The following is a 24,598-nucleotide window of genomic DNA, read 5'->3' as shown; positions in this document are numbered from 1 at the left end:
AAGACTGCAAACCGCAGTCAATCTTTATTGGAAATTATCCACACCGACATCAGCGGTCCTTATTCCACCACGTTGTGCAGAAATAAGTATTTTATCACTTTTATTGATGATTTTTCTCGTTATGGATTCACCTATTTAATTAAAGAAAAATCTGACGCCCTTGATAAACTCAAAATTTTTCGAAATGAGGTTGAGAAACAATTAGGAAGAGTCATCAAAGTTGTTCATTCTGATCGTGGAGGAGAATATTATGGTCGTTATACAGAATCTGGACAACACATGGGGCTTTTTGCAGAGTACTTACAAGAAAATGGTATAGTTGCTCAATACACTATGCCTGGTTCACCTGAGCAAAATGGCGTTGCTGAAAGGAGAAATCGCACTCTCATGGATATGGTTAGAAGTATGATGAGTAGAACAAATCTTCCAGAGTTTTTATGGGGTGAAGCACTTATGACTGCAACTTATATTTTAAATCGTGTTCCCAGTAAATCTGTTCCTAAGACCCCTTTTGAGTTATGGACTGGGCGGAAGCCTAGTCTTAATCATCTTCGAGTATGGGGTTGTCCAGCTGAAGTAAAGATTTATGATCCTAATTTGAAAAAGTTAGATCCGAGAACAAATCGCTGTTATTTCATTGGTTATCCAATGCGCTCGAAAGGCTATCGCTTTTACTGTCCTACTCTTGGTACGCGAATTGTTGAATATCAGACTGCTAAATTTCTGGAATTTGATGTTGCTGAAAAAATTCCTTCAACATCTCTTGAAATGGGGGAGTCCTCTAAAGGAATTTGTATTCCTATGTCATTTTCAAGAGATGATAATAGTAGTCTCCATCCTACTCCAGTTGGTAATGCTCCCATTGTTGATGAATACATTGCTCCCGATATCGAAGATGATGAAGGTCCTATTAATGATGAAGCTCCTATTGTTAATGAGAATCCTGTTATTGAAGAAATTCCAGTTGTGGAAGATGTTATTCAAAACAATGATCAACAAAGAGAAGTTATTCCAGAAGTACCTCCTCTAAGAAGATCTCAGAGACAAAAGAAGTCAACAAAGTGTCATGATAATTTTGTTTATCTTGGAGAAGGAGAATATGATATTGATCATTTTGTGGATCCTGTCACTTTTAGTGAAGCACTTAATAGTCCACAATCTTCAAAATGGTTAACAGCTACGGATGATGAGATCGACTCCATGAAGAAAAATGGTGTATGGGAGCTAGTTTTATTACCTGATGGTTTCAAACCAATAGGTTGTAAGTGGATTTTAAAGGCTAAAAGGGATAAAAAGGGACAGATTGAAAGGTTTAAAGCGCGTTTAGTGGCTAAAGGCTTTACTCAAAGAGAAGGTATTGATTACACTGAAACTTTCTCACCTGTTTCCACTAAAGATTCATTCAGAATTATTATGGCCTTAGTTGCGCATTTTGATTTAGAGTTGCATCAAATGGATGTTAAAACTGCTTTTCTGAATGGAGAATTGAATGAGGAAGTCTATATGTCTCAACCTGAAGGCTACAAGGAGAAAGGAAAAGAACACTTAGTTTGCAAGTTGAAACGATCCATTTATGGTCTCAAACAGGCATCTCGCCAGTGGTACTTGAAGTTTGACAAGGTTGTGACATCGTTTGGTTTCGTAGAGAACAAATTTGATCAGTGTATTTATATGAAGATCAGTGGGAGTCGTTATATTTTTCTTGTTCTTTATGTAGATGACATTTTACTTGCCAGCAGTAATTTGTCACTACTAAATGAGACCAAAAATTTTCTGTCTTCCAATTTTGATATGAAAGATCTTGGAGAGGCATCCTATGTTTTGGGGATTGAGATCCATCGTGACAGGAATCGAAAAGTTCTTGGCTTATCTCAAGAAGCTTACATTAATCGTGTGCTCAAAAGGTTCAACATGGATTTGTGTAAAGCTGGCTCTGTCCCTATTCTGAAAGGGGACAAGTTCACTAAGCAGCAATGTCCTAAGAACGACTTGGAAAGAGGAGCAATGAAGAACATCCCTTATGCAAGTGTAGTAGGGAGTTTGATGTATGCTCAGGTTTGCACTCGACCTGACATAGCTTTCGTAGTAAATGTTCTTGGGAGATATTTATCTGATCCTGGCCTTGATCATTGGGTTGCAGCCAAGAAAGTTTTGAGATATTTGCAAAGAACGAAGAGTTTTATGCTTGTGTATAAGCATGTTGACAATCTTCGAGTTGTTGGTTATTCGATTGATTTTGGTGGTTGTGTAGATGATTTAAAGTCAACTTCGGCTATATTTTCACCTTGGCGGTGTCGCTATTTCTTGGAAGAGTGTCAAACGTACTTTGATCACGTCATCTACTATGTATGCTGAGTTTGTTGCATGTTATGGGGCATCTTTGCAAGCTTTGTGGCTGAAGAATTTTATTTCGGAGATACGAGTGGTTGATTCTATTTCCACACCTATGCTAATCTATTGTGATAATAATGCTGCTGTTTTCTTTTCAAAGAATAACAAGATTAGTAGTGCTTCTAAACATATGGAAATAAAGTATCTCAGCATCGAGAGACTTGGTCAAGAAAGGAGACATTGTCATTGAAAATTGCAAGACCGAGTCGATGTTAGCTGATCCTCTAACCAAAGGGTTAAGTGCCGTGCTGTTTAATAAACATGTTGTTAATATGGGCATTTTAGAATCTTTTGATCTTTTGGGTTAGTGGGAGTTTTGTTTTCTGTTTGTTTTTAGAAATTATTATTTATAATTTTCTGAATAAAGTTATGAACTACATTTTATGTTTCAATATTTTTTATTATTGAATGGATATGTTTTCAATAATGTTTTGTTATATTCTCGAGAATGATTGAATTGAAAGCATGTGGTTTATATTGTTGTGATCATTGTCTTTTAAATTTATTTGCTTATTGACAATGATATGTTGTTGGCTTAATTCTTTAAGCAAGTTTAGTGACACTTACTTATTTTAAGTGGTGTATGTTTAATTTCACTGGCTTATTTATTAAGCATCACGGTATCAGTGAAATTGAGGACTGATAAGGATATTATGTTATTTTATATTGATCACATGTTGAACATAATTCCTTACCACACTACTAGACTTATTGACCATGTCGATTTAATACTTTGGTATTTGTGATTATGAATGTCTTTTGTTGAGTTAAAAACAATATGACTGTCATAGTTCATTATCAAAGGTTAAATTGGACCGGTATGTTGAGATGCTATCAGAGAACTATCATTTTTTTTAAAGTGGCCACAAATGTTTTCCTGTTGTTCAACCCATGAGTCGTTTTCAAACAAAATTATTTTGATATATAATATATATGTATTAAATCAATGTAGCCCAAGTGGGAGAATGTTAGACTTTTATTTGGGCTTACATTAAATTTTATTGGTTTTATTAAAACTTGGGTTGATTGGATAGTTCTTTGCTGTGTTAGCCCATGTTGTTGGTGATCAATTGTTAATGGGCTTAGCATCTGTGAGTAAAGTCTAGGTGAAGCAGAAGTGTGGGCTTTTCTAGTTGACTGAAGCCTTTGATGAGCGAGCCCGGCCAACTAGGGTTTTGTAGCTAAGTCCCCTCCCTAACTCTATAAATACATATTGTCTCATCACAATTGTATACCTTTTGATAATCAGAGAAATTAAACTGCTTCTGATTTAGAGATCTAGGGAGGAAGACTTAGTTGATAGTATTGCACTATCAAATTGGAGTAACTGTTGTGGATCAATCAGAGATAATTGCTATGGATCAATCAGGTACACATACTCAATTATCATATACTACTATTGTGTTCTATGTTATATACAAATAGATCTTGGGTTAATTGTTAATTTATTTAACAACCAATTCATCCCAAACTTCATATGACACATATATATCATCCATATAACAGTTTCAACGTAACAGAAATCAAAACCATGCCCTTAAATCAAAAGTGCCATTAAAGCTCAAGCTTTGAGCTTAAAAACTCAAGCTTGGCTCTCAGCCCACCACAGCTGCAAAACTATCAAGAGAATGGTCAAAACACTTCCCTTCAATCCCAGAAGTAAAACCAAAACTCTACTTAAATCACAGAACCTATAGAACACAAAACCCAACTTTCAAATCTAAGCTTTTCAAAACAAAAACAAGTCAAAATTCTTACCTTATCTTCCACCTATAGATTGCTTCACTCCTAGATACTAATAGCAGGTTGGAGAGCTGGTTTTTGGATAGAAAAAAAATCAAAGAAATTGATATGGTGGTGGTAGTGTTTCTTGCTCGAGAGAGAAGGAAGAAAAAAAAAGGGTTTGGCTTCTCTTTTTATGCTTATCAATAAAAACTTTATATAAAAAAAAACAACAGCAACAACAACAATACCAATAATAATAATAATAATAATAATAATAATAATAATAATAATAATATTAATAAAAGGATAATGATAATAATAATAATAATAATAATAATAATAATAATAAAAGATTATTTTATTATATAATAATAAAAGATTATCTTATTATTTCTTAGTCACTAAGAAATTTCTAACCATAGGGTATTTGGTCAGTCCCGAGTACCCCAAAATACCCTAGTAATTCTAAAATCAATTTATGTCAATAATTCCATCAACATTACTAACTAATACCGTTGTGACGTTTTTGGCTCCCGATCGAGTCTCTAAGGTCGCCAAATCTGAAAATATTTGTATTTCACAAATAGCTCATATTACATTCACACATGCTATACAAATCTCCGTAATTTATAAATTACGCTTTATTTGTTTATTTACTCAAAATCCACTAATTAACTCGTAATTAGTGTAAGTAAGATTATAATCTTGTTCTAATATTCATATAATCACATATTTAATAAAATATGTCCATAATAAATTTATTATATTTTCTGGGATATTACAACTATCCCCTCCTTATAGAAATTTTGTCCTCGAAATTTATCTAAACTACCTGGGAAACAGTTTCCGCAAGTGCGACTCTAACTCCCAAGTCGTATTTTAACCCTGTTGTTTTGTTTTGTTTTGTTTTTTTTTTCCACGGCACTTTAACTAGCAATATAGTTTTTGTTGTAAACTCTAGATAAAATAGGGAGTATGGCTAGCTAATAAGCTACCCGACCTACCTTTTCGAGAAACTCAAACGGACCGGTAATTTTAGGACTTAACCTTTCTTCCTTTTCAGTTTTCGTGTTCCCTTCACTAAAATTAGCTGAAGAAAGGCAAAATTCTCAACCTAGAATCCAATATCGCTATGCTTTGAATTAGCGTAGCTCTTCTGTCTATTTTATTAAGCAATCATACGATCTTGAATCTTCCCTATGACCTTACTCATTCCTTGGATTGCATTAGGGCCAAGGTACCTCCATCCACCAAATTTCTGCAAAGCATTTCGTATGGTACCACACCAATAGTACCTTGATAACTTATTATTGTATAAAACTCCATCAAGGGAAAAATACTTATTCCAAGAACATTCAAAATCTAATACACACACCCATAACATATCCTTAGACATCTCAATAGTTCTCTTAGATTGACCTTCAGTCTGAGGGTAAAAAGCTATACTGAATTCTAACTCGATGTTCATTGCTCGTTGTAGACTCTCCCAACCCTGAGATGTAAGTTATAGATCTCAATCTGAGACAATCGACCTTGGGAGTACCATGAAGTCAAACTATTTCCTTGATGTATAGATCAACATATTGATTCACCGTATACGTAATCCTCCCAGGTAAAAGTGTGCTGACTTTGTATATTCATTTGTAATGTCTACAATTACCTAGATAGAGTCATAGAACTCTACTATTCTTAATAATCCAACCAAGAAGTCTATGGCTACTTCTGAGTATAAAAAAGTATGATGTAATATGAAACTCATTTAGAACCTACTATTCAGTATCCTTATCTGACTGATACACCAACCTTGCCTTTATATCGTAAAAGTCGTTCAAACAAAATAAAAAAGTCATTTGTCATTCTAGTTCCAAGCCTTTCCTTGTACCTCTAAAGTTTAGAGTCACTTTTTTTTTTTAACAACCCCTAACAAATATTCTGTAGTATCCTGTTAATCCCAGAAAATCTCTAACCTTCATTGCAAATTTGGGATCGACAAAACTCGCATTTCTTACATTTAGCATAAAAGTTATGCTTCTAGAGACAGTACAAAATCATCCAAGGGTATCTCTCATATGCCTCCCTTGGATCCGAATAAATCACAATACCCTTAATAAAAACAATTACAAAGTCATCAGTACGAAAACTATTTTAGGAACATCCTCCTTTCAAGTCTTCAACTGGTAATAACCAGATCGAAGACCAAACCTAGAGAAGATGATCCTTCCCTAAAATTATTCAACGTAATATCTGTCCTTATCAAAGGATACTTATTCTTCACAAATAAAACAAGTGTACTCCAGAATGAAATACTTAAACTGGTAATTTCAAGCCCAACTTTTCCTACAACTGAATCTTCACTCCTTTCAATTCTACAATAACCATCCAATTCAGAATTTTAGATACAGGTTTTACTCCCATTACCATTTCAATTCAGAATCAATGTCCCGCTTAACCAATAACCCTAGTGACTCCTCTAAAGCATCTAGAAACCTTGAGCCACAAGATTGTCCCAATCTCACTAATGTTCCCTTTATAATATTGGCCACACTAACTGAAAAGTTGATACATCCCTCCTATAATAACCCCATTTAGCCTTAAACACCAGGATTAATGGATTTTGGGATCTGTGAACCTTGCACAAGAACGCAAATGGGTCCTCAGTTTTTTTTTTTGATTCAGGAGTTGCCACCTTTCTTTTCAATCGATAGTTGCATTATACCTTGCAAATTAGTTCAACCCTAATATAATATTAGATTTCTCTAAATTCAGCACAATTGAAACAACCAACTATTTCCTTGCCCTCACAATTTGGGAAGGGTTTAGACCACCTACTGGAAAAATAACCAGTTCTCCAGTAGACTGAAAGGTACCAGAACTACTCAGTAACAAATCATTAAATTTTAACACATACTTCCAATTATCCTTCCACTCTCGCTACTGTAACCGGGGATAGTTTCTTTTCCAATGGTCTACTACCCCACAATGGATGTAGGCTCTCGTATAGCTTTCACTTTACTGGTGTCTCTTACATCTCAACCCTCTGGATGAGTTTGCAAATCTTTATTCCCACCACGTCAAAAACTTTGGTTACCTCATATTCTCCTACTAGAACCCATAACTGATGAGTTGGTAACCTTTTCCCTTGCGATCATTAGGGTTAATACCCTTTACCCGATCCAAAATTGGTCCTTTACTTTCATGAATCTCTCTTCATATTATTTCTTTTGTGATCTGTGATCCAGTTCTTGCATGCTCAGCCATAAGGGTCAGCTCAACCTCCTAAGCATAAAACTAGACAACTCCTAGTTGTTTAGCCAATATCTACATTCTGAACGATATACTCATTCCACCATACAACCTTTCCTAGTGGCCCTATTAACTGCTTCATTGAAACAAAATTTGCCAATCGGTCTAGCTTAGTATCATTCTCCATTATTGCGCTGCCCAAAATTAACCATACAGGTTCTACTACAGTGTCACTCAAATAATCTCTTACTTCATAGCATTCATTTGCTCCCAGCCCTGTGGTAGGAAGATTTATACCCACACTACCTACCCCGAGCCTAATAGGCTCTCAATTTTACTTACTAGATCACCTCAGGTATACCTCCTAGTATACTCCTGATCAATCCTTTCTCATAGTTAAAATCTTTCTAAATAGAATTAATGCTAATAAGCATTACCGCACATGCATAGACATACTTAGAAACCTTATATCAAAAACTTATCACGCTTCTCTAACAACTTTACACATATCAAATAAGAAGACAATTCAAACAATTAGTAAATAAACCACTAATCAACTAACAATCAGCACTTACTAAACCATGAGTCGAACGAGTCTTCGCAGCCAATGTACATATCAAGCCAGTCTTCAGGATCTTTAAACCTTGGTCGCTCTGATACCATGTTGTAACACCCTTAACCTCAAGAACGCCACGTGTGTGCTTTTATAATCTTATTATCAATAATCTATTAGTTTAGGAAAAGTGTGGTTTAATTCAAAAAAATATATTATCTTTAATTAAATTTAAAATAGAAACTTTAGTTCAAAATACTGTCGTAATATGGGGATCCCCTGCTAATAAAATTCTTTTACAACCAATTATAAAACCATTAATACAAGAGTAGGTTATACATCCAATCATAGAAAAAGGGGTGATCGTGCTTCCTGGAAGCCAAGACAACACGGTTGATATGTACATTGCTGGGAGACCTCTGACTCGTGGCCAAACAGAACTGCTAATCTTCTTACCTGCATCATGAAGCACCCGTGAGTCATAATGACTCAGCAAGAAAGCTATTAGACAAAAGAAAATTATGGAAAGTGATAGTAGATTTCTTTTGAACAGATTATTCATACCAGTAGATTGCACTCTTTCAACGTATATTTACAATTCAACGTCTATACGAGCAACTCATTACAAAATTAAGAGTATTTATAGCTATACACAATCAACAATCTCAGCATTTCATAAAACACCTTAATCATGCATTATCATAAATATTCATTTTCAATGCTTCATAAAGCACCCTAGTTCACACATTAGCATATCCACACAATTTCAGTGCTTCATAAAGCACTCCAATCATACATCATTACAACCTGTTTTCTTACATCCCTAGGCCACTGAGACTGTAAGAAAAATGACCCATTTCATAAGCAATATAACATTTATTCAATCCTACCTTTACAAAATTGTATTCAATTACAACTCATCACATAATAACACTCTTGATCATTCCACAACTTCATAACCACATAATTTAGGTACTTCATAAAGTACCCCTACCACTCGTTAACCACGAGCTGTATATGTCACTATCGTTGTCCGGTACAACAAATGATAAGTAAGAAACCTATCCGCGGTTTCAGGAGTAATTACTCATAACGGTAATAACCGTTTCTTTTACTCGATCATAATCGAGCCACAACGATAATAATCGTTTCATAATACTTCCCTCGATCATAATCGAGTCAAACGATAATAATCGTTTCATAACATTTCCCTCGATCATAATCGAGTCAAAACATACACTTATCGGAATCTCGATCATAATCGAGACTATCATAATTATAATCGTTAACTACAAACGGTATATAGTACTTTTCTTACCTCAAGTTTTGGTTTAGGTATGTTGGCCGACCTGCTTGGAGAACGATCGATCATCCCGGGCCCTATGTCATAACGATGATAAACCAATAAGTGTTTATCCCAAAACACTGCTTAATAATTATAAAGGAAAACCTAGGGTTTCCTACCAAACCTCGAGGTAAAAGTTCACTCAAATGAAACTTATATTTTGTCTTTAAAATATACACCATATCATAGAGCTCATCGCAAGCTTCGAAACGGTATATAGAACGTCCAAAACGGACACCCGAGTGAAAAGTTATGGCCAAAATACAAAATTCGACTTTTCCGAAAACTAACCAAACGGAATTCCGGTTGGTACATCCGGAATTCCGGTTCTGAACTGCCAGGAACACGATTTTCCTCAAATTTAAACTCTCCAAACTAACTCCAAACCTAACCAATTCATCCCAAACTTCATATGACACATATATATCATCCATATAACAGTTTCAACGTAACAGAAATCAAAACCATGCCCTTAAATCAAAAGTGCCATTAAAGCTCAAGCTTTGAGCTTAAAAACTCAAGCTTGGCTCTCAGCCCACCACAGCAGCAAAACTATCAAGAGAATGGTCAAAACACTTCCCTTCAATCCCAGAAGTAAAACCAAAACTCTACTTAAATCACAGCAGCTATAGAACACAAAACCCAACTTTCAAATCTAAGCTTTTCAAAACAAAAACAAGTCAAAATTCTTACCTTATCTTCCACCTATAGATTGCTTCACTCCTAGATACTAATAGCAGGTTGGAGAGCTGGTTTTTGGATAGAAAAAAAAATCAAAGAAATTGATATGGTGGTGGTAGTGTTTCTTGCTCGAGAGAGAAGGAAGAAAAAAAAAGGGTTTGGCTTCTCTTTTTATGCTTATCAATAAAAACTTTATATAAAAAAAAAAACAACAGCAACAACAACAATACCAATAATAATAATAATAATAATAATAATAATAATAATAATAATAATAATAATAATAATAATAATATTAATAAAAGGATAATGATAATAATAATAATAATAATAATAATAATAATAAAAGATTATTTTATTATATAATAATAAAAGATTATCTTATTATTTCTTAGTCACTAAGAAATTTCTAACCATAGGGTATTTGGTCAGTCCCGAGTACCCCAAAATACCCTAATAATTCTAAAATCAATTTATGTCAATAATTCCATCAACATTACTAACTAATACCGTTGTGACGTTTTTGGCTCCCGATCGAGTCTCTAAGGTCGCCAAATCTGAAAATATTTGTATTTCACAAATAGCTCATATTACATTCACACATGCTATACAAATCTCCGTAATTTATAAATTACGCTTTATTTGTTTATTTACTCAAAATCTACTAATTAACTCGTAATTAGTGTAAGTAAGATTATAATCTTGTTCTAATATTCATATAATCACATATTTAATAAAATATGTCCAAATAAATTTATTATATTTTCTGGGATATTACAACGGTAGTGCAATTGAGTGGGAGCGCTAGCATAAACATGGAATCTATAGCTTCTATCTGGCGAATAGTAAGCAAAGGATGATCTCCTTCGAGCTTGACCAAACGAACATAAATGGTGGAGTACTCATTTCACATAAGCTGAAATATCATTTATACGGGGTCAAGTGTTTTAAGGAATAAATACATTGTAGGGTGTAACGGTAATTTAATCCCTTTACAGTGTAGATCATTCATATAGAGGATCATTGATCACATTAGGATTATAACAATGGATAACTAATGATATGCCTATATGGTGGAACATATAGAGCATTCTATATACTGAGAGTGCAATTCTGAGTTCTATGCGTGGATTCAACGAAGAATTAATAAGTTAGTGAATTTTAGTGTTAAATTCTTGATCTACTTATTGGAAGCTCGGTTATATAGACCCATGGTCCCCCCACTAGTTGAGATAATATTGCTTGTAAGACTCTTATAATTGGTTTTGATTAATCAATTATAATTCTCAAATTAGACTATGTCTATTTGTGAATTTTTCACTAAGTAAGGGCGAAATTGTAAAGAAAGAGTTTATAGGGGCATATTTGTTAATTATGATACTTTGTATGGTTCAATTAATAAATATGATAAATGACAATATTATTTAATAATTATTTATAGTTATTAAATAGTTAGAATTGGCATTTAAATGTTTGAATTAGGAAATTGGCATTTTTGAGAAAATCATATACAAAAGGTGTTAAAATTGCAAAATTGCAAAGCCCAAGGCCCAATCCATTAAAGGCATGGCCGGCCACCTATTGTAGCATTTTAAATTGATTTTTTCATTATTTTAATGCCATATAATTCAAATCTAACCCTAGTGGAATGCTATAAATAGATAGTGAAGGCTTCAGGAAAATCACACTTTTCTTCTGACTTTTTCTATTCAGAAAAACTGAGCCTTCTCTCTCCCTATCTTTAGCTGACCACTCTCTCTCTTCTTCCTTGATAATTTCGAAATCCTTAGTGTATGAGTAGTGCCCACAGACATCAAGTGATACCTCAGTCATAGTGAGGAAGATCGTGAAGAAAGATCATCAGCAAAGGAGTTTCAGCATCAAAGATTCAGAGAAAGAGATCCAGGTTCAGATATTGATAATGCTCTGCTACAGAAAGGAATCAAGGGCTAGATATCTGAACAGAAGGAGTCATTATATTCCGCTGCACCCAATGTAAGGTTTCCTAAACTTTATATGTGTTTAATTTATCGTTTTAGAAAGTTCATATTTAGGATGTTAATAAACATACTTGTGAGTAGATCTAAGATCCTGGTAAAATAATTTCCAACATTAATAACTATAAATAATTATTAAATAATATTGTCATATATCATATTTATTAATTGAACCATACAAAGTATCATAATTAACAAATATACCCCTAAAACTCTTTCTTTACAATTTCGCCCTTACTTAGTGAAAAATTCACAAATAGACATAGTCTAATTTGAGAATTATAATTGATTAATCAAAACCAATTATATGAGTCTTATAAGAAATATTATCTCAACTAGTGCGGGAACCATGGGTCTATATAACCGAGCTTCCAATAAGCAGATCAAGAATTTATAACCTAAATTCACTAACTTATTAATTCTTCGTTGAATCCACGCATAGAACTTAGAATTGCTCTCTCAGTATATAGAATGCTCTATATGTTCCACCATATAGACACATCATTAGTTATCCATTGTTATAATCCTAATTTGATCAATGATCCTCTATATGAATGATCTACAGTGTAAAGGGATTAGATTACCGTTACACCCTACAATGTATTTAATCCTTAAAACACTTAACCCCGTATAAATGATATTTCAGCTTATGTGAAATGAGATCTCCACCATTTATTTTCGTTTGGTCAAGCTTGAAGGAGATCATCCTTTACTTACTATTCGCCAGATAGAAGCTATTGATTCCATGTTTATGTTAGCGCTCCCACTCAATTGCACTACAGTGTTCCCAAAATGTACGTATCACCCTGACCCAAAAATAGGCTTAACTAACAAATCAAAGAACACGAATAGCCTCTTGAGATCGAGCCTAATCATAACAGGATTAAGATCATTTGATCTAGGATCAACTAGGCGATATTGACTTGAATAGATATTACGGTAAGCTTAATAAATCTAAGTCAAAGTTCAATATCGGTCCCTTCCGATGCATACTCCATGCATCCAACCTGAGCTTTACTTTAACCAATGCTCTGGAAAGAACATAGCATTTCTCCAAATGCAAGTAAACTCTTGTTGTAGATTATCATATCAGTAAAACCCTATGTCTGATAAATCTAGGAAACTTTATTCACATAGTCATGTTTACTTTCCAATGTGTTGACAGCACAATAAACAGGATCAAGTATGTGAAAAGGGTTTCAGATGAATTCATACATTATGTACATATAATCATGAAATAAATCATGTGAACCATGCAACATTAAATCTTATTTCTGATCTATATTAATAAGTAAATCTGATTATATTGAAATGAGTTTTATTTAGGGCATAAAACCCAACAGAACGCTCTATATGTTCCACCATATAGACACGTCATTAGTTATCCATTGTTATAATTCTAATTTGATCAATGATCCTCTATATGAATGATCTACACTGTAAAGGGATTAGATTATAGTGACACCCTACAATGTATTTTATCCTTAAAACACTTAACCCCGTATAAATGATATTTCAGCTATGTGAAATGAGTACTCCACCATTTATTTTCGTTTGGTCAAGCTCGAAGGAAATCATCCTTTACTCTCTATTCTCCAGATAGAAGCTATAGATTCCATATTTATGTTAGCGCTCCCACTCAATTGCATTACCGTGTTCCCAAAATGTACGTATCACCCTGACCCAAAAGTAGGCTTAACTAACAAATCAAAGAACACGAATAACACTCTTGAGATTGAGCCTAATCATATCAGGATTTAGATCATTTGATCTAGGATCAACTAGGCGATATTGACTTGAATAGATATTACGGTAATTTTGATAAATCTATGTCAAAGTTCAATATCGGTCCCTTCCGATGCATACTCCATGCACCCAACCTGAGCTTTAATTTAACCAATGCTCTGGAAAGAATATAGCATTATACCAAATACAAATAAACTCTGTTGTAGATTATCATATCAGTAAAACCCTGTCTCTGATAAATCTAGGAATCTTTATTCACATAGTCATGTTTACTTTCCAATGTGTTGACAACACAATAAACATGATCAAGTATGTGAAGGGTTTCAGATGAATTTATAAATCAAATAGACAAGCAATTGATAAGATGAACCAAAACATATACAAATGAATAAAAAATACTTCTGTTTCTTTATTGATGTTGAATAAAATGGATTACATTGAAATGGAGTTTTATTTAGGGCATAAAACCCAACACGGAGCTCCATAGAATTCAGTAAAATGCCATCTTGGCTCATTAGCAAAAGTAATGTAGCAGTCAAAGATACTTATATTATAATTTAAAAGTGTTACATCTACATCATCCTTCCATAATAATATCAAACCATCACCTAAACCTATTCTAAGGAGTTCAAGTCCATTATTGAAATGTAAAACATGACAAAAACGAGAAATTACATTAAGACCTAACTTAGTTTCTATTAAGAAAAGTATATCCGGGGATTGCTCTTTGACAAGAAATTTCAGATGACGAAATGCATTTGGATTTCCAAGTCCACACACATTCTAGCTAATGATTTTTATGGCTGATGGCGGGGCTGAAAACTAGCCTGCGCTGTATTGTCAAAATCACTAGTAGAATTCATAGGTGCTGTAAAAACAAACTGGTTTTGCTCATCAACTACTAACAAAGTAGAAGTGAGCAAAGGCCAAGCACTCCTTTTACAAAATCTGTTCTATACCTGTCATATCCAGATGTAGGGAGGGCTGACCCTTTTATAGTTGGTCTATATTCTAGATCTAATTCCTCTCCATTGTCAAGTTTTTCTAAGAAAACCACACAGTTATTATAACGATGGCCGAGTTTACCACATTCCATACAATATTATGGCAGCCTCTCATATCAAAATTCAACCCAAAACTTATCCCTTGCTTTGGATAATGTGATCATACGTCCCCTTAGTAATGGCTTTGTAACATCGAGTTTGACTCAGATGTCCAAGAAAGGACCCCATCCTTCATACGAAGAGTCTTGAAAGACTTCTATAAATTCACCAATTAAATTACCAAGTGTCTCAGCCAAAGGGGTTGTTTTACTCATGAATGGCAAACGGTATACTTGAACCTAGAAAGGTGAAATTTAAGATCTGAAGAAGTGACATTCTGACAAGCATTTCGTGTGTAAAGCACAATATGGTGATTTTCATCAGTTACTAAGAGTATCTCCAATGATAGTATTCTTTAAGAGTGTCAAAAATTTCCACATCATTTATTTATTTTATGTCTCTTCCTCATTATTTTTGGTACTTTTGTTCTAAAATGATCCAAAAATAAGCATCTCTAAAAATTATTAATATAATATTATATAATTATGTAACTTATATTAAATAAATTAATTTTCTTACTTTATGATAATATAATAATAAAAAAATAAGAAAGAGAAGATGTAAATAATGCTATTGTATGATATTCTTTTGTGTTTTTTTTTTATTCTAACGATAAGCATCAATTTAAAAAAAATATTAAAAACATATCCATATCATCAAATATCTTTCGTAGCATATTCATTAGAGATACTTTAACAGCTCTTTAAAGGCTCGTTCTAGTATTTGGTCGTATTGTATTGTATTATATTGAATTGAATTATATATTATATTTTTATATAATACTAAGTTAAATTTTGATTTATACTAAAATATTATATATTTAGGTGATGTCCATAAAAATTAGAAGTTTTTGCACTAGGAAACCTAATTTTGCACTTATTTACGGATTTGGCCTCGCTTTAAATAATACAGTTTTATACCGTTTTTTTTCAATTTTTTTATGCCACGTATACCGTTTGATGTGTTATAGTTTTTGTCCATATCTGATACGTGTAATACACGTTTATAGGGATATAGCTAGATTTGCCTTTTTCAGTTAGTCCCAATCAGTCACGATCATTTCCTTCTTTTTCTTTAATCTTCTCTCTCTCTCATTGTTCAGTTTCAAAACGTTTTTTGCTTAACCAGTCACGATCTAAGACGGTTTATTTTCTCAAGGTTCTATATATTTTGAATTGATCAAGTAAGAGTTCTTTATGTTTCTGCATTTTTTTTTTATTTTTTTGTTCTTCTTCTTTAAGTTTTTCGAAATAGAACTGATTTTTAGGGTTCGTTTTTGTGATCTGTAAGAGTTTGAATGTGGTGGTATGGCGATTACGAGAAGTTCGATTTCTCCATCACCGTCTGGTTCGAAAAGAAAAGATGTTGGTGATGAAGAAGGCAATGTGAGGAAAATGTCTTTGGGTGATGATAAGAGTGATGATTTTGTGAGCAGGGATGTTGTGAATGAGAGGAGGAGTAAGAAGAGTAACGATCCTGTGTCTAAGGATGTTGTGAATGAGAAGAGTAAGAAAATTAACGAGAAGGTTGCTGAGAGTGTGAAGAAGAGTTCAGTGAGTTCTTTGGCGAAGAAAAAGAGTCGTGTGCCTGATATTGCTCCTGATGATCGTAAATCGAAGAAGTTAAAGTTGAAGAGTGTGGCAGAGGTTGATGAAGGAGATCTAGAATCTGAGGATGAAAGTAGTATTGCGATTCCTTCGAAAGCCAAGGTTAGTTTGGTGTTTTTTTAGTGAAGATGTGTTTTTTTTTATTAGTTGATCAGTGACTGTTTTGTTTGTTTTTTTTATTGTTATCATTTTTTTTTTTTTTGTTATTTTAGACTTTTTATAGGGTCTGTTTTGATGTTTGGAGGTTGAGATGTTTGTTTTTTGTTTTTTTTAAAGGTTTTTTGTTTAGAATCTTTTTAGGTTTTTTTTTGGATGTTGTTATATGTTGTGTTGAAAAGTTTCTATTTAGTTTCTTTTTGTATAGTAGAGTGTTTATAGTGTATTTGTAAGTGTTTTAAGTTTTGCTGAATTTTATTTGATATGGAAAAAATGGGAACCGTTGTGTTTTTTGGGTTGGTTTCTTGTTCTGTTAAGGCAGTTAGTAGGGGGATTTAAGGTTTTGTTAAAGCTGGAGTGTAGTCTCAACTAGTTAAGTTGTAACAAAAGAGTTCATTATGGCATTATCTTTTAAACTGTTCTTGTGTTTTATGCGGTGTAAGTGTCTATTGTGTTGCTTAATTTGTGATTTTTAATGGTTATATGGTACACGATTATGTTGCAGTTGTGGGAATTTTACTTGAAGCCAGAGGAAAGATTTTGTGGTAAAATCATATTCTGGGCTCATAATGATGATGTTTTAGTAGATATTAGAGCAAAATTGACTGAGAAGCAGCGTGCTATGTTTGTTGCAACTTGTTTTGGGCATTTATTGGATATTCAGTCTTATAAATTGCAGCATCAGATTTTTCACACTGCATTGAATAGGGAAGTCCATCAACCAAATTCGAAAGAGATGTGGTTTGATTTTGGTCATGATAGGGTTCGTTTTGGTTTAGGGGAGTTTGCTGTTATTAGTGGTTTGTTGTGTAAGGGTGATATTGATATGATGAAGTATGTTGGGAAGGGAGATGTGTTTGTAGACAAGTACTTTAGTGATATGACTGTGACTCATGGAGCTGTTAAGCAGCTTTTTCTGAGTAGTACTTTTAAAGATGATGACTTTGCAGTTAGGATGACGGTGTTGTATTTGGTTACTAACTACTTGTTAAGCAAACCTCCAGCTAAACATGTTAGTATTGAGTTGTTACATTTGGTAGGTTCGGGTGGGTTTGATAGTTTCCCATGGGGCAAGGTTGTTTATGATACTACATTGTACTATTTGAGGCTTGGTTTGAAAGGTAAGAAGGGTGCTAAATTGAAAGCATTTGCTAAGGAAAAAGGAATTGATAAGAAGGGGAGTGATTCAAATTGTAAAACTTACAAATTGGCTGGGTTTCCTTTCATCTTCCAAGTTTGGTTGTATGAGGTTATTCCTCTTTTTAGAAGTCAAAATATTTGTACTTTTGACCCTTCTTCAACATATAGGGTGTGTATGTGGTCCAGTGCGAAAGAAGTTACTTCAAGTGAGGTAGAGAGGAAAATCTACTTGTCATCTAAGGTATGGTTGCTTTTTTTTATTATGTTGTTTTTTTTTCATTATCTATTTTTTGAGTTATGTTTTGTTTGTATTTCAGCTTTCGGTTACTCCTGTGTTTCCTTCTGTTGAGGAGAATGGGAAATTTGATCTTACTGGATTTAATTTTTCTTATTTTTCATTGTCTGATGATGATTTTGAGAGTGTGAAAGTACCTAAGAGGCAGTTAGACAAGGGTGAGTTTTCAGGTGTTAAGGAAAAAGTTACTGTTGGGGGTCCTATGTTTGATGATGTTAAACATTATGTGATGCGTATTATCAATAAGCAATCTGAGATTGGGATTTCTTTGAAGGAGTTGAGGAAGGATATTGATGATAAGTTTGTTCAATTTGAGAGTAAAATGAAGGCTCACATTGATTCTAAAATTGAAGAGGGTTTGGTTTTGTATTTGGATAAGAAGTTTTCAGATTTAAATGATGTATTGGAGGGTTTGAAAGATTGTGTTACTAGTCAGGTAAAGTTCATTTCCTTTATTATTATTTTTTTATTTTTTAATTTTTGTGTGTTTTTATTTTAATGTTTTGTTATTTATTAATATTTGTTTTAGAGGTATGATGATCAAAATGGTGGTGATGGGAGTGATGATAGTGGTGGTGCGGAAGATGATGGAAGTGATGGCGGTGATGGCGGTGATGGCGGTGATGGCGGTGATGACTGTGATGACTGTGATGGCAGTGATGACAGTGGTGATGGTGGTGATGGGGACGATGATAATTCTGATTCTGGGAAACTTGATGATATTGATGTGGAAAATGAGGTACTGATAGGTTACTTTTTGAGTTTTTATGTTGTTTTTTTTATTTTATTTTAGTATATAATATAATGTTTAGTTTCCATTCTAATAATTTTTCAATTTTTATTTTGTTTGTAATTTGTATAATTTTTTTCATACGTGTTTGTCATTGTAGGATGATGGTGAGGGTAATGGTGCAGCTGTTGATGATTTGGGTGGTGTTAAAGATGATGGTGCTGAAGTTTATAAGGTGTTTTTATATTTTTTTTTTAAATGTATTATTATTTGTGTTTTTAGGTTTTATTATATATTTGTATCTTTTTGCTGTCTTTTTTCAGGAAATAAGACAAATATCAGATGTTGTTGTTAATGAAGTTGTTGATCAGGCTGGTGATCAAGGTGCTGAGGTTTGCATGGATAAGGTTTTGTTTTTTATTTATTTTTGTTTTATTATGCTTTTGTATTTTATTTTGTTGATTTAGTAACTAATATGTTGCTTTTTCAGGTTGGTAATGATCGTCCAAGTTTTGATATTATGGGTTCCTTGTTGGCCCAGTCTGAAAATGTTGTAGATTTGTTGGAAGATAAAAAAATTATTGGGGATGACAATGTTATAGAAGCATCTAAAAGGGATAGTGAGAGCACTGACGATGGTATTACATCTGCTGAAATGTTAATTATATCAGAGAAAGTGGATGCTGTTTGTCATGATTATGAGTTGAAGAAGAGTATGGTATGATTTGTATATATTTATGTATGATTAATTTTTTAATTATTTTTTAATTTTTTTTGACTTTTTGTTTTGGGTTTTCATATTATTGTAGGAAAAATCCAAAGTTATTGATTTGGGTAGTGCTGGTACCCCAAGGGATTTGCAAGGTGTTATTAGAATTGACTTTGGGGATTCGTCCGGAAAATCTGTTAAGATTGGTGAAACAAAGTATTTGAAAGGTCTACACCCTTTCAATTCTGAGTTGCTTGATCCACCGCATTATCTTCAACAAGATTCATTTGATGAGTGGTTTCTTGATGGCTTTAATGACCAGAATAAGTATTGTTATTTTTTTACACAACTTTTTTTGTTTGATGTTTATCTGTATATGGTTATTCACTAATCTGTTACTTTTAATAGGAAGAAGAAGTTTGTTAGAGGAAAGAACATGTTGGATGCACCTTTGGATTTCTCAATTGATTCTGTTAGTGATAAATGGTGGTTTTATGATCTATTGACGCCTGGGAGATGTTTGTCTGACTCTGTGAGTGTTTTTATATATATTTTTGTATCTTTTTTTATTGTTTGTATGTTTTTTTGTTGTTGTCTATAATTTATATAATTTTTTTTTTCAGCATTTGGATGTTATATTTTACTACTTGAGAAAGAAACTGAAGTATGATCCTCGGGTTACTGTTTCTGTAACTACGACAGATTTTAATTTTTACAACAAGGTGGTTGAGTTGTATGAAAACTTTGTGAAGTCTAAGAAAAATATTGATTCTGTGCCTAAGAGTAATATGGTAATTGAGTATATGGAGGGGTATTGTATGTATGCTAATACTCGGTGGTTGTTTGTTGATTATGTTTTGATATATGTTCATGTCAAAGATGATCAACATTGGGTTTTAGTTGTTTTTGATATAAGGAATAGGTGTCTCAATGTCTATAATTCAATGTGGTCGAAAAGAGATGGTGACAAGACGACAGGATTGTATATCAGGCCTCTTGCTGTTATGTTGCCAATATGTTTGCATTTGATGGACTTTTATAATCGAAGGGAGGATATTGACCGGAGCAAAGGTTGGTTTAGAGGGAAGAAAGACAGTGAGAAGCTTGATGTGTTTACTGTGACTAATCTGCCTCAGCAATTGGATAAGTAAGTGTATGTTTTTTTTTGTTTTTATGTTCTAGTTTGTATATTTTTATTTAATTTGTTTTTTTTTTGTTTGTTGCAGTGATTGTGGGTTGTTTGTTGCTAAGTATGCTGAGTTTTTTATCCACAGTGCGATTGATTTACTTCCAAATCCATTAGATGTGAAGTTCTTTAGAAACAAGCTTGCTGTGGATCTGTATGTTCATGCTAAGAAGAAGGAGATCAATGGGTACGAGTCTGAATCTGAGTTTCCAGTGAGGATTGGAAGAAGTGGACAGAAATGAAGGCTTAGGTTTAGAAGTGGACAGATTGGAAAATGCATAGTAACTTTTTTGGATTGTTTGTAAATAGTTACAATATAGTAACTCTTTTGGATATTTTTAGTACCTTTTTGTGTTTCTAAGACTAAGTACAATTTGTTGTTGTTATTTTTTGCCTTATAATGGATATTGGCAAAGTATTATGTTGGATATATATTTTGGATTTTTAGTGTGATATTTTTGTTGAAGTTTATAATGTTTTGTTGTATGTATGTTGATTTTTTTTTTAAAGATTGATATTATTGAATTATTTATAAAAAGGTGATTCTATTATTTATTTTTTTTTTATTTTTTTTACAGGAGTTATAATTAGCAGTTGGGTATGACATAGGAAGAGTGACTGTATTTTTATAAGATTAATTATAATTAAGGTACACATTAGTAACTGTTTCTTATATGAGATTAATGATTGTATCTTCAAATTTTCCATGTGGAAATCTTTATTTGATGTTGAATTATTCAAACAGAACATACATGAAAAAAGAAGAAATTTGGTTGCAGATAGTAATTGGAACGTATTGTTCATGTTTATTTAGTAGTTGTAGGAATTCAATGTCTATTTAGTATCTTTTTCTCTTTGCGGATGGTTCCAATGGTTCATTCTTGCAAGTCCTTCGGTTGTGTCCTCTTTTGAAGCATTGTGTGCATTGATTCTGTGTTGCTTTCTCCATTGCGGTCTTATACCGTTGTTTTCTTGGCCTTCCTTCTGGTCTTTTGTGCTTTGGTGGCAGTACTTCAATTTGTCTAATATGATCAGGTAACTCCCATGAGTCTCGGTCACCTATTGGAAACACAGTTTCTTCGTATGTTGCAAGGAAGGCTTGTTTTGTGTAGAAATAAGGGCAGAAATTGTAGCATTTGAAGTGTCTTTTTGATATTACTGCCATTGCATGAGAACATGGCATTTCGTCATATTGGAATCTTTGACATGTGCATGTCTTTTTTTGAATGTCTACTATGTACGAACTTTTTAACTCATTGACTGTATATATGGCATGGTTTGATGTTTCAACCTGTAAAATTATAGGAAGGTAACTGTTAAGTATTTTTCACATGTTATAATGAAGAATTGTTGAAAAGATATATTACCTGCAATTTTTTACTGCGATCTAATTTGTCTTTGAGTTCCTTTTCTGGTCCTTTTGCTAGTGTTGTGAGTGTAGCAAGAGCTCTATTTTTGTTTGTCCAACTCCATCTTTGAACCAAGCAGCGTAGACATTCTAGTAGTGTGCCAATGGGTAACTCTCTTACTTCTTTCAAGGCTGAATTCACGGATTCTGATATATTTGAGGTCATTGTTGAGTAACGCTTGTTTGTGCTATAAACCCTTGTCCATTTATTGAGGCCAACTTCATTTGTCAAGTAAGGACGAATTCGGTTGTCTATGGTGTCTATTTCTTTCATGAATCCTTCAAAATCAGCAAGATTATATGCTTTTCTTTGCCTGATAGAATGCATCTCTCAGCTCATCTCCTCCTTTTCTAAATCTTGATTTTATATTTTGGAATAGATGGAAGCAACATACCCCATGCATCAAGTTGGGAAATATTATTTTCACTGATTTGGCGATACTTTCATGTCTATCTGAAATTATGCATTGCTCTTCCCGTTCCCCATATGTTTGTTTGAGTTTATCCATGAAGTATTGCCATGACGCATCATTTTCTGAATCGACTATTGCAAAAGCTAGTGGAAATACATGTCTGTCAGCATCTTGTGCATTAGCAACTATAAGAGTACCTCCATATGCATTCTTCAAAAAAGTTGCATCCACAACTATTATTGGTGTGCAGTGATTCCAGCCTTTGATAGAAGATGCTAATGCAAAGAAACAGTATTTGAATCTCCCCTCATCATCTTGTACAAGATCTGTTATTGTTCCTACAAATATTACACATTATGATATAGTTAATTTATGAAACAGGTACTGTTTTGTTACTAATTGATTTATTATAAGTTTATTTGTGTACCTGGGTTGCATTTTTGAATCATGTATAGGAAGCCAGGGATTTCATTGTATGAATCATATGGGCTACCTTTAACGTCGAAAGTAGCTTTTTCTTTTGCTCTCCATGCTTTGTGGTAGGAGATGGAGATACTATAATCTTCTGCTATGTCTTCAACAATGTCATTTGGTTTGTAGTTTCTTTTGGGGTTTATGATCCTTCATTTGATGCAATCAGCAATTATGTCACTTGTTGCCTGAGGATGGTCTTCATAAATGATTTCTAGGGAGCATGTATGAGTGTCATTGAGTTTTCTGACCTTAAACATGTCGGTTTTGCCATGTTTTGATGCTAGGAAGTACCATTTGCAGTTACTGTCAACACATATTAGGCTGTAGTCCTTGGATGATGACCTTTTTACCTTGTATTGTTGATTCATTTTTATGGCATAAAGGCTTATGGCGAGTTTCATTGTGTCTTTGTCTTTATAAAGTTGTCCAATTTGTATGCTTTCAACCCTTGGATCGGTAATTATGTTTGATGTGTTCTCCCAGCTTGTGTTGGTTGCTTTTTCAACTTGGTCTGTTATATATTCTGCAATTGTTTGTGCAAGTTGAGCTGTTGTAGGTAACTCTTCGGTTTCTTGTACATACGGTTCAGCATTGCTGTCTATTTGAGTTGAGTGGGGAATGCATGATAATTTTTGGTCTGATAGACTTTGGTTGGGGTCTGAAGACACTGAAAAGTTAATGAGTAATGGGTATGCAGCCTCATCATCATTTTTTTTCCTTATTTGCTCATAGAATCTGCAGCCACTGTCATCCTTAATCTTCATTGGTGGTATAGTTGGTCGTATTTGAAACAGGATTTCCATACTGATTAGTGTCTTGTTGTTCAAGTCTAACTCACTACAAATTTTGGTTTGTAGGTCATTGTATGAGAAACTTTTTGGTAATAGTATCCCTGTGACTTCATAATCAGTGTATATGCATTTATCCACAATTTTACCATTGTAGTAAAGCACCAATGTCATCAATTCCATTTGTCTGAGATTAACAATGTAAAGATTTTCAGAAAAAAGAATAGAACATGTCTAGTTGAATGTGCATAATGAGGTATTTTATATGAAATATTAACTTTTCTGTTGAAAAATTACAAATGTATGTTAGGATAATCCTTTAATTTATAGGAAATTACCTCTGTTTTCTTAGCTTCTTTGGAGAAATTGAGTGTTTGTTGGAGCTGTTTTGTTGCTCTTTTCTGCAGGAAACTTTGTTTGAGGAACGAAGATGTTGTTGAGTTTTTCCAGTGGCGATTCTGAAGATTCGACGTTCTGATAGAGTGTGATCAACTAATTTTCAGTTTTCACAGCTTCGATCGTGTATTTGATGATTAGAGAAACGTTATGTTGACGATCGACTTATTTTTTTGTGAAAATTGTGGTGATCGATCTGAAACTTTTTTGGATATTGGCATGCTCGATCGTTGTGATTTTTTTTGCAGATGTAGGTGTTAAATCAAGGATGTTTTCACCATTGGTTACCTTTTTTTTTGGTTTGATTACTGGAATCGGGAGTTTCTGATGATTTTTCACAAGATCGAACCTTCGATTGTTGAGTTGCAGAGCTCTAATGGAGGTTCTGTACATTGCTTCAATTATTTTCCTGCTGAGGTTAAAGTATATATAGGAGTTACTAATAGTGTATTGCTCATCTTTTTTTCCATTTTTTCAGGGAAATTTGGGCTGTTGATGTCGGTTGTTTCTTC

At 33.5% G+C, this 24,598-nt stretch overlaps 5 protein-coding genes across 6 annotated transcripts; 3 read left to right on the top strand and 2 right to left on the bottom strand.

Annotated features, from left to right (window-relative positions):
* Positions 1–15,424: 15,424 nt before the first annotated feature.
* Positions 15,425–18,037, top strand: LOC133035033 (uncharacterized). Its single transcript, XM_061110665.1, has 2 exons — positions 15,425–16,493; positions 17,053–18,037. The coding sequence occupies exons 1-2, from the start codon at positions 16,092–16,094 to the stop codon at positions 18,034–18,036; spliced, it is 1,386 nt and encodes a 461-aa protein (XP_060966648.1). The 5' UTR covers positions 15,425–16,091; the 3' UTR covers position 18,037.
* On the top strand, positions 18,037–19,084 carry LOC115720526 (pheromone-processing carboxypeptidase KEX1-like). The gene is made up of 3 exons (XM_061110666.1): positions 18,037–18,418; positions 18,512–18,721; positions 18,873–19,084. Exons 1-3 carry the CDS (start codon positions 18,185–18,187, stop codon positions 19,065–19,067), a joined length of 639 nt encoding a protein of 212 aa, XP_060966649.1. The 5' UTR covers positions 18,037–18,184; the 3' UTR covers positions 19,068–19,084.
* Positions 19,085–19,147: 63 nt separating this feature from the next.
* On the top strand, positions 19,148–21,604 carry LOC133035034 (uncharacterized). 2 transcript variants are annotated; one of them, XM_061110668.1, is made up of 3 exons: positions 19,148–19,748; positions 19,830–19,953; positions 20,045–21,604. In XM_061110668.1, exons 2-3 carry the CDS (start codon positions 19,858–19,860, stop codon positions 20,570–20,572), a joined length of 624 nt encoding a protein of 207 aa, XP_060966651.1. In that variant the 5' UTR covers positions 19,148–19,748; positions 19,830–19,857; the 3' UTR covers positions 20,573–21,604. The 2 variants fall into 2 exon arrangements, with proteins under 2 accessions (XP_060966651.1, XP_060966650.1); XM_061110667.1 differs by having other exon boundaries at positions 19,149–19,953.
* LOC133034394 (uncharacterized) lies at positions 21,446–22,289 on the bottom strand. Its single transcript, XM_061109475.1, has 2 exons — positions 21,975–22,289; positions 21,446–21,898 (listed from the first exon to the last, which is right to left on the bottom strand). The coding sequence occupies exons 1-2, from the start codon at positions 22,287–22,289 to the stop codon at positions 21,446–21,448; spliced, it is 768 nt and encodes a 255-aa protein (XP_060965458.1).
* A 22-nt stretch (positions 22,290–22,311) lies between these two features.
* Positions 22,312–23,873, bottom strand: LOC115720525 (uncharacterized). Its single transcript, XM_061109474.1, has 3 exons — positions 23,194–23,873; positions 22,856–23,049; positions 22,312–22,766 (listed from the first exon to the last, which is right to left on the bottom strand). The coding sequence occupies exons 1-3, from the start codon at positions 23,871–23,873 to the stop codon at positions 22,312–22,314; spliced, it is 1,329 nt and encodes a 442-aa protein (XP_060965457.1).
* Between the last annotated feature and the right edge of the window lie 725 nt (positions 23,874–24,598).

This window comes from Cannabis sativa, chromosome 2 (genome assembly GCF_029168945.1).
Source record: "Cannabis sativa cultivar Pink pepper isolate KNU-18-1 chromosome 2, ASM2916894v1, whole genome shotgun sequence".
NCBI classification, from domain to species: Eukaryota; Viridiplantae; Streptophyta; class Magnoliopsida; order Rosales; family Cannabaceae; genus Cannabis; species Cannabis sativa.
This window is presented reverse-complemented; position numbering and strand designations above follow the sequence as displayed.

Excerpts from the sequence above, each read along its gene's own strand:
- LOC133035033 (XM_061110665.1), top strand. The coding sequence starts at position 16,092 with ATGGCGATTACGAGAAGTTCGATTTCTCCATCACCGTCTGGTTCGAAA. Across the intron at positions 16,494-17,052 it reads CGATTCCTTCGAAAGCCAAG|TTGTGGGAATTTTACTTGAA; the intron begins GTTAGTTTGGTG and ends ATTATGTTGCAG.
- LOC115720526 (XM_061110666.1), top strand. The coding sequence starts at position 18,185 with ATGTTTGATGATGTTAAACATTATGTGATGCGTATTATCAATAAGCAA. Across the intron at positions 18,419-18,511 it reads AAGATTGTGTTACTAGTCAG|AGGTATGATGATCAAAATGG; the intron begins GTAAAGTTCATT and ends TATTTGTTTTAG. Across the intron at positions 18,722-18,872 it reads ATATTGATGTGGAAAATGAG|GATGATGGTGAGGGTAATGG; the intron begins GTACTGATAGGT and ends TTGTCATTGTAG.
- LOC133035034 (XM_061110668.1), top strand. The coding sequence starts at position 19,858 with ATGTTGGATGCACCTTTGGATTTCTCAATTGATTCTGTTAGTGATAAA. Across the intron at positions 19,954-20,044 it reads GGAGATGTTTGTCTGACTCT|CATTTGGATGTTATATTTTA; the intron begins GTGAGTGTTTTT and ends TTTTTTTTTCAG.
- LOC115720525 (XM_061109474.1), bottom strand. The coding sequence starts at position 23,873 with ATGGAATTGATGACATTGGTGCTTTACTACAATGGTAAAATTGTGGAT. Across the intron at positions 23,050-23,193 it reads GTTGACAGTAACTGCAAATG|GATCATAAACCCCAAAAGAA; the intron begins GTACTTCCTAGC and ends CATCAAATGAAG. Across the intron at positions 22,767-22,855 it reads GATTCAAAAATGCAACCCAG|GAACAATAACAGATCTTGTA; the intron begins GTACACAAATAA and ends TAATATTTGTAG.
- LOC133034394 (XM_061109475.1), bottom strand. The coding sequence starts at position 22,289 with ATGAAAGAAATAGACACCATAGACAACCGAATTCGTCCTTACTTGACA. Across the intron at positions 21,899-21,974 it reads ATCGCAGTAAAAAATTGCAG|GTTGAAACATCAAACCATGC; the intron begins GTAATATATCTT and ends ATAATTTTACAG.